Below are 9,108 nucleotides of genomic sequence, written 5' to 3'. Positions count from 1 at the left end.
GAGCATCTTCCTCTTCTAACACAGATTATAGAGCATCTTCCTCCTCTAACATCAGATCATAGAGCATCTTCCTCCTCTTGACATCAGATTATAGAGCATCTTCCTCCTCTAACATCACATTATAGAGCATCTTCCTCCTCTAACATCAGATTATAGAGCATCTTCCTCCTCTATCATCAGATTATAGAGCGTCTGGTTCCTAATAGGAACCAGGTTCAGTAATGCTCCCTCCTTCACAGCGAGGACTTTGCCACACACAACACAACACGTAGAGTGGAAACAAATATGGAAACCAAATCTCAGACCTCCAGTGTCTAATATGATACAGTTTCAAGGTTTTAAGTGCAGATTTGTAAATTCAATACTTTTATGAAACAGTCTGGAGGCTGCAGACACACAGGAAGTGACATTTATTGAGACAAGCATCCAAAGACGACTATGATGAAACAGACGTCAGTGAAATTAGTGCAGGGGGGGCGTGTCCTAAGCTTGGCCAGCCAATCAGAGCACAGCTGCAATTCAAATCCAAAACATGAAGGCAACGCTGTGACTTCCCCGTCATGGTCCAGGAGAAACACCCGAGTCTCGTCTGTGGTCTTCCAACAGTGACCCCGCCCCTCCCAACGTCTCGGCGTGGTGGACACGCCCACTGACATGGAAACTCAGTCTTTTCTGATTGAAACAACCTCAGAGCAGGCAACGCAACAGACGCCTCCGCCCATCTCTCAGGACCCCACAGCCGTCTGTAACACCGTCACGTCCTTTTTCCACAACACCGCCATGTCCTCTGTCTACGACACCGTCAGGTCCAACTCTTCACCTTCAGCCTCGTCTTCATCAGCACCAACATCAGGCCAAGAAAACTCATTGACCTGAAATACACAACAGTATGATGAGAGAGAGAGAGAGAGAGAGACAGCGAGAGAGACAGAGAGACAGAGAGACAGAGAGAGAGAGAGAGAGAGGAACAAAATCATTTTACCTGCAAAAGTCCTTCAGTCTGATCATCAGTGTTCTGATCTGCCTGTTTGAGCTCAACCATCACTTTACCATTACCTACACACACACACACACACACACACACACACACACACACACACACACACACACACACACACACACACACACACACACACACACACACACACACACACACACACACACACACACACACACACACACACACACACACACACACACACACACACACACCTGTTATTACCCTCTTATGCTGCAGTCGTGGTAGTACTTTTTGGTATTTGCAGTACCTAGCAGTATGAGCAGTACGGAGGTGAAGGCCTGAACCAGAGCTTTTTCTCTGACTATCTTCTGAAGTCTGCAGCGTTTCTGGAGGAAGACCTCGGGACCTGGAGGGAGAGAGAGGGGGGGGAGAGAGAGAGAGAGGGGGGGGGGGGGGTGAGAGCGAGCGAGAGAGAGCGAGCGAAAGAGAGAGAGATAGAGAGATAGAGACAGAGAGTGAGAGAGAGCGAGAGAGATAGAGAGAGGGGGCGAGAGGGAGGTGGGGGAGAGATAGAGAGGGAGATAGAGAGAGAGAGACAGAGAGAGAGAGAGAGAGACAGAGAGAGAGAGATAGAGAGAGGGGGCGAGAGAGAGGTGGGGGAGAGATAGAGAGGGAGATCGAGAGATAGAGACAGACAGACAGAGAGAGAGAGAGAGAGAGAGAGAGAGCAAAAGAGAGAGAGAGTGAGAGCGATAGAGAGAGAAAGAGGGGGAGAGAGATAGAGAGACAGAGATAGAGAGACAGAGACAGAGACAGAGAGAGAGAGTGAGAGATGGAGAGAGAGAGAGAGAGAGAGTGAGAGATGGAGAGAGAGAGAGAGAGAGTCAGCGTCATAGTGAGCAGAGCACCAACAAGGTTTCATTACCTTCAATCAGACATTAGTCTGATGAGAACCCTGAAGAAACCTCACAAAGTGCAGCCTGAGGTTCTGTGTGTGTGTGTGTGTGTGTGTGTGTGTGTGTGTGTGTGTGTGTGTGTGTGTGTGTGTGTGTGTGTGTGTGTGTGTGTGTGTGTGTGTGTGTGTGCGGCCACACACATTGCGACTCCAGGTGAGGCTGTGGGCAGAGTGCTACCTGTACAGGTGAAGCTGTCCTCCACCACCGCTGCTCCCCTGGTGGTCACTCCGTGCTGAGGGAAGCTCAACTGCAGCAAACAGCCGAACTTCAGCGTCTTCGTGTGGCCGGAAGTCGGTTGCTCACCGGCGCCGCCCTCGCCCTCGCCCTCGCCCTCGCCGTCCTCGGCAGGGAGCTCCGTCAGCTACAGACGAACCACACCGTCAACCGGCTCAGACGAGCTCACCTTAAACCGGAGCAGGAAGCGCTCGTCTGCTCACCTGGATGATGTCAGAGGTCCAGCCATTGAAGCCCAGGCAGTGATTGGCCAGTCCCAGGCAGCGGGCGTGGCTTAGGGGGCGGGGCCTGTCAAACAGGAAGTGAGGAGTCCGTTTGGAGGAGAGTCTCACCTGGACGGACACACACACACACACACACACACACACACACACACACACACACACACACACACACACACACACACACACACACACACACACACACACACACACACACACACACACACACACACACACACACACACACACAGAAGAAGGATGATGCGGATGAAGAAGAGGAGGAGGATGAGGAAGAAGAGGAGCCTTCACCTTCAGAGCGGTGCTCTGGAACAGCGACTGTCCGTCGGTGAGCCTCTGGGCGGCGGCCGCGTGGGCGGCGGAGTAGAACTTGACGAGGGCGTAGAAACCGGGCGGCTGCTGAGGAGCGTTCAGACCCACCTTCAGCAGGTAGAGCGGCCCGACGGACGAGAAGACGGCGAGGAGCTGCTCCTGACGGGACACACCGGCTGGTTAACCTCCACCACCTGACGGAGCCGCTCTGGAAACTCTACCAACAGGCCCAATGGCAACAATAACAGAAGAGCCTGAACAGGAAACAGCTGAAGGTTCAATCTAACGGACTTCTGATCGCGTTTCAGGCTTAACTGGAATAAAATCAGTTTTTGAGACGAGCCAATGTTTGCATTTTGTTTTTAATTGACGAAAGGAAGAGACAGTTATTTCTTTTAGGGAAGCACCGATACAGGTTTTTTTTTTTTACTTCCGATCCCGATACCCAGTCCCGGCGTCAAGAGGGGGGCCGTCCCACCCCCTCAGTCAGAATGCAGTGTTTTATTTTTTTTTATCTATAATTGTTTTCAGTCTATGATGTGTTCAAAACACTCTGAAGAAACTCCACTGACCTGTTCAAACCATAACGAACAGTTTTAGAAAGAGTTGTCAGTGGTCCTTGAACTCACCACACGATCACACAACCTGATGGCTTAATCGTATCAATCCGCCACAAAGAGTAGCCAGCGCCTGTATATTTTCAGTCGCCTCTCACGTATCACTGACGTCACAATGGATATACGAAAATTGCTGAACAAAGCCGCCCCCCCAAAAAAACAAACCGACGCCGTCTGTGACGTCCTTGCAGCCTGGTCGCAGTAACCAGATAGCCGGAGAAGCACACACTTTGTATTTCAGTGTAAATCTAAGGCACACAAATATAAACTTGCATAAAAATACAAAAAATAAAAAAAAACAACAAAGGGAAAACAAACTATTACATTTTATAATTATCTGTATATTTACTTGTGGCAGTGTGTTATTGTACTTTGTGTCTTATCATGCTTCTGTGTGGCTGAGATCAAACACCCCCCCCCCCCATCTATACTGAGCTGGAGCCGAGACTGCCACTAACCCAATTTGAATATCTACCGACACCGATATTATTCTGATACCAGAGTTCTGTTTGCTTTAATATCACTATTATCATTATTGTTGATTTTATATGAGGCTGTAATAAACTCCTCTCGACAGTAAAGCATGAAATGTAGGAATGTTTGCATGTTTTCTCTCAAAAGACAACTTGAGGTTAGTAGAAGGTGAGAAAAGGAAGCAGTACAAACTATTTTAGTTCCATGAGGACGATGTGGGGGTCTGCATGACGTCATCATCTCTAATAAACTAGTTCTATCTTTAAAACCTCACAATCACTTTGTTAATTCCTGGAGAAATTCTTTATCAACGCAGCAGCAACAGAATGTTTCCAGCTCTAAAGCAACACAAATGATTCGGACTATTTTGAGGGAGTTTAGCGTGGAGCAGGATGTAGCGTCATGGAGGTGTGAATTGCCTGCAACCGCGGAGGAACGAGCTGTTCTCCTTGGCGAGTTGGCGTTTTAAAATGGTGACGTGTGGCTGCAGAGCGTCCGTCTCGCTGTACAACGGCTTCACAAACATTCGGGTCGATACTTTTCGGTGTTTTGAGCGTAAAATCCGTCTAAACACCGACATGCTATCATGAAAAGTCCAGTAGCACTACAGCGCTACTTCCGTAGCATGCTAAGCTGGCTACACACTGTGGAAAGGATTTCCTGAGTCACTACTCCACGTCTCATTGAGACCCGCCTCTGTTCAGGAAATCCAGTTCACAGTTTGCGTACAGTAGGGGGGACTCGTTGTAGGTACAGTAGGAGGGACTAATTGTAGGTTCAGTCGGGGGACTAGCTGGTAGTAGGAGGGACTAGTTGTAGGTACAGTAGGACTAGTTGTAGGGACAGTAGGAGTGACTAGTTATAGGTACAGTCGGGGGACTAGTTGTAGGTACAGTACAGTAGGAGGGACTAGTTGTAGGTACAGTACAGTAGGAGGGACTAGTTGTAGGTACAGTACAGTAGGGCGACTAGTTGCAGGTACAGTACAGTAGGAGTGACTAGTTGTAGGTACAGTACAGTAGGAGTGACTAGTTGTAGGTACAGTACAGTAGGAGTGACTAGTTATAGGTACAGTCGGGGGACTAGTTGTAGGTACAGTACAGTAGGGGGACTAGTTGTAGGTACAGTACAGTAGGGGTAACTAGTTGTAGGTACAGTCGGGGGATTAGTTGGAGGTCCAGTACAGTAGGGGACTAGTTGGAGGTACAGTCGGGGGACTAGTTGTAGGGGGGACTAGTTGTAGGTACAGTACAGTAGGGGGACTAGTTGTAGGTACAGTGGGAGGGACTAGTTATCGGTATAGTAGGAGTGACTAGTTATAGGTACAGTCGGGGGACTAGTTGTAGGTACAGTACAGTGGGAGTGACTAGTTATAGGTGCAGTAGGGGGACTAGTTGTAGATACAGTACAGTAGGAGTGACTAGTTGTAGGTACAGTACAGTAGGAGTGACTAGTTGTAGGTACAGTACAGTAGGGCGACTAGTTGTAGGTACAGTACAGTAGGAGTGACTAGTTATAGGTACAGTCGGGGGACTAGTTGTAGGTACAGTACAGTAGGGGGACTAGTTGTAGGTACAGTCGGGGGACTAGTTGTAGGGGGGACTAGTTGTAGGTACAGTACAGTAGGAGTGACTAGTTGTAGGTACAGTACAGTAGGGCGACTAGTTGCAGGTACAGTACAATAGGAGTGACTAGTTGTAGGTACAGTACAGTAGGAGTGACTAGTTATAGGTACAGTACAGTAGGGCGACTAGTTGCAGGTACAGTACAGTAGGGTGACTAGTTGCAGGTACAGTACAGTAGGAGTGACTAGTTGTAGGTACAGTACAGTAGGGCGACTAGTTGCAGGTACAGTACAGTAGGGTGACTAGTTGCAGGTACAGTACAGTAGGAGTGACTAGTTGTAGGTACAGTACAGTAGGGCGACTAGTTGCAGGTACAGTACAGTAGGGCGACTAGTTGCAGGTACAGTACAATAGGAGTGACTAGTTGTAGGTACAGTACAGTAGGGCGACTAGTTGTAGGTACAGTACAGTAGGAGTGACTAGTTATAGGTACAGTCGGGGGACTAGTTGTAGGTACAGTACAGTAGGGGGACTAGTTGTAGGTACAGTCGGGGGACTAGTTGTAGGTACAGTACAGTAGGGGTGACTAGTTGTAGGTACAGTCGGGGGACTAGTTGTAGGGGGGACTAGTTGTAGGTACAGTACAGTAGGGGGACTAGTTGTAGGTACAGTGGGAGGGACTAGTTATCGGTATAGTAGGGGAGACTAGTTGTCGGTACAGTGGGGGGACTAGTTGTAGGTACAGTACAGTAGGGCGACTAGTTGTAGGTACAGTACAGTAGGGCGACTAGCTGTAGGTACAGTACAGTAGGAGTGACTAGTTATAGGTACAGTCGGGGGACTAGTTGTAGGTAGAGTACAGTAGGAGTGACTAGTTATAGGTACAGTAGGGGGACTAGTTGTAGGTACAGTACAGTAGGAGTGACTAGTTGTAGGTACAGTCGGGGGACTAGTTGTAGGTACAGTACAGTAGGGGGACTAGTTGTAGGTACAGTCGGGGGACTAGTTGTAGGGGGGACGAGTTGTAGGTACAGTACAGTAGGGGGACTAGTTGTAGGTACAGTACAGTAGGGGGACTAGTTGTAGGTACAGTCGGGGGACTAGTTGTAGGGGGGACGAGTTGTAGGTACAGTACAGCAGGGGGACTAGTTGTAGGTACGGTACAGTAGGGGGACTAGTTGTAGGTACAGTACGTTCATATGGGAACCCGATCAGACCGGCCCAATCCCTCGTTTCTCTCTTTCTTATAGAGCGGTGGGAAGTAACGGAGCGACAAGAGCCAGCAGATGGCAGTGATGCAACATTCACAGACGCAGACTCACTTGGACGTGAGCCTCGGAGTAACAGGGCTGGATGTCCCACACAAACAGAGTCTTGTTGTTCTCCACAGGAACCTGGAACTCCAGGACGTCCACCTGCATCCCGCTGCCCCCCGGACCAACCAGGGTCCCTTCAAACACAATCGAGACAAACATGAGCGAAACTTCACTTTTAGCAAACAGAAATGGATGGCAGACGGTCGTCTCCCGGGTCGCCGGTTCGATTCCCATCTCCGCATGCCTTAAGTGTCCTTGAGCAAGACAAACTGCTCCCGGTGGGCGGACTGAGCTCCGCATGGCGGCCGCCTTTTCTGCGGTGTGAATGTGTGTGTGAATGGGTGAATGTGATTAACGGTGTCAACTTGATCGTTTTCTGCGTTGCAGGCATGAATCTCCTGTTTGTGTTTTTCTCTTGAGTTTTGTCATAAAATGTGAACCTGGATAAGAAAATGCAGTTTGGATGATCTATTAAAAATCGTATTTATGAAACAAACAATGCCGCTATAACCCTGCAGTGAAAAAGCATTTCTGCTAATCCATGTTAACGTTCAAATGGAGTTTTGGTCACTATTTGCTGGGGCATCTTGTTAAAATTCAATCTTACAACTCATTTTCTTTTTGAATCAAGTCACAGAATAAACGGTCTTGAAAAGGAAAATTTTAATTCAATTTGGTGGACTGATTATTAATTTTATTTTTGAGTCAAAATATGACATTTTAATCTGAAAATGAAAAGGTACTTTGGTTAGTACATTTAAAATACTTTTTTTTTAATCCATATTCGCTTCCATATGAAAAACCCTCAACAATTCTATTGCACAACATCAGCAAGTTAGTTTATGATCTATAATAAGAAGAGGACAATTAAAAGTTTCCTTTACAATTACTTGAAATCTTCTCAATCAGTCGTAATACTGAAAGAAAAGCGTTTGATCAACATTAGTCTCAAATCGTCAAATATCATGGTAAAACAGATTCGTGTGACTTCATAAATAATCTGAAAACATCGCAAGGAAAAAGGTTTCACAGGTTAAAAAAATAATAATTACGTTGATTTTATGATCTACAACAGAAATCAAACAGACCAATGATGCCCGGACTAATATGGCGACAAATGTTAACGAAAACCGGAAGTGAAACCGGAAGTCCGGAGTCCGCTTCATCACAGAACGCAGCAGATGACCGCTACATTAAAGTAACTTCACGTGCGGCTGCTCGTTACCTGCAGGAGAAAAAAAAAGTTTCCGCCGTGACGTCACTGCACGTGTCCCGAAAGCTGTGGAGCGCGTGTTGCTCCGTCACGTTCAACGAGTTAAAATCCTCAGTAACGCGTTCCTTCCACCCGGTCCAGGCAGCACCGACCTCAGCCAGCTGCATTCACTCGCACGCGCTGATCCGTCAGCTGGTGAACGAGTGAAAAAACCTCCGCGACGTCTTACTTTCACCCGCTTCAAATCGAACTGGCGAGAGTGGGAGGGGCTTAGTCGGGAACCAATGGGATTGTCGACTGACGTCACCGTGACCTGGTCAATCACAGCGTCCTCAAATTGAAGCAGATTATTATCTTTTTTTTTTGACGTCACCATGAATGACAGAACCACTTCGAATCATTTGATTCTTTTTCTTTTCTTTTTGAAGTTTTTTTCTCCTTTTTTTCTTTATTGTTCTGCAGTATTTCTTCTTCTTCTTCTTTTTCTTTTTTCTTCATGTAGTTACTCTTCCCTTCCTTCCGGAAGAGGTGGAGCGTTTTCACTTTCTGACTCCTGAGAAAGTGAAAACGATGGTGACATCACTGTGACGGAAGCACATTCACACACACACACACACACACACACACACACACACACACACACACACACACACACACACACACACACACACGCTGAGCTCAGAGGCTGGAAAATGAAAGTGACGAAACAAAAAGTCTGAGTGAAACTGGAGGTGTGATGTAACAGACTCAACCTGCTGCAACAGACACAGTAGTAGCAGTAGTAGTAGTAGTAGTAGTAGTAGTAGTAGTAGTACAGGTACAAGTAGTTGTAATAGTAGTAGTATGAGTGGTAGTGGTAGTAGCAGTAGCAGTACCAGTAGTAGTAGTAATAGTACAGGTACAAGTAGTTGTAATAGTAGTAGCATTAGAAGTAGTGGTAGCAGTAGTGGTAGTAGTAGTAGTAGTAGCAGTACCAGTAGTAGTAGTACAAGTACAAGTAGTTGTAATAGTAGTAGTATTAGCAGTAGTGGTAGTAGTAGTAGTACAAGTAGTAGTAGTAGTAGTAGTAGTAGTAGCAGTACCAGTAGTAGTAGTAGTACAGGTACAAGTAGTTGTAATATTAGTAGTAGTGGTAGTAGTAGTACAAGTAGTAGTAGTAGTAGCAGTACCAGTAGTAGTAGTACAAGTACAAGTAGTTGTAATAGTAGTAGTATTAGTAGG

The 9,108-nt window shown here is 46.9% G+C and overlaps 1 protein-coding gene across 1 annotated transcript; it reads right to left on the bottom strand.

Moving 5' to 3' along the window:
* Positions 1 to 413: 413 nt before the first annotated feature.
* On the bottom strand, positions 414 to 8,085 carry rdm1 (RAD52 motif containing 1). Its single transcript, XM_080510800.1, has 8 exons — positions 7,900 to 8,085; positions 6,681 to 6,808; positions 2,682 to 2,861; positions 2,355 to 2,483; positions 2,095 to 2,278; positions 1,269 to 1,367; positions 983 to 1,056; positions 414 to 872 (listed from the first exon to the last, which is right to left on the bottom strand). The coding sequence occupies exons 2-8, from the start codon at positions 6,777 to 6,779 to the stop codon at positions 792 to 794; spliced, it is 846 nt and encodes a 281-aa protein (XP_080366926.1). The 5' UTR covers positions 6,780 to 6,808; positions 7,900 to 8,085; the 3' UTR covers positions 414 to 791.
* Between the last annotated feature and the right edge of the window lie 1,023 nt (positions 8,086 to 9,108).

The sequence above is a fragment of the Blennius ocellaris genome, assembly GCF_963422515.1.
Source record: "Blennius ocellaris genome assembly, chromosome: 16".
NCBI lineage: Eukaryota > Metazoa > Chordata > Actinopteri > Blenniiformes > Blenniidae > Blennius > Blennius ocellaris.
The sequence above is the reverse complement of the archived record's forward strand: the minus strand, read 5'-3'. Positions and strand labels throughout refer to the sequence as shown.

Bases quoted from the DNA above. Each gene is read 5' to 3' on its own strand.
- rdm1 (XM_080510800.1), bottom strand. From the start codon at position 6,779: ATGCAGGTGGACGTCCTGGAGTTCCAGGTTCCTGTGGAGAACAACAAG. The intron at 1,057-1,268 runs GTACTGCAAATA...GTGTGTGTGTAG, and splicing joins CGTACTGCTCATACTGCTAG to GTAATGGTAAAGTGATGGTT. The intron at 873-982 runs GTAAAATGATTT...TGTGTATTTCAG, and splicing joins AGACTGAAGGACTTTTGCAG to GTCAATGAGTTTTCTTGGCC.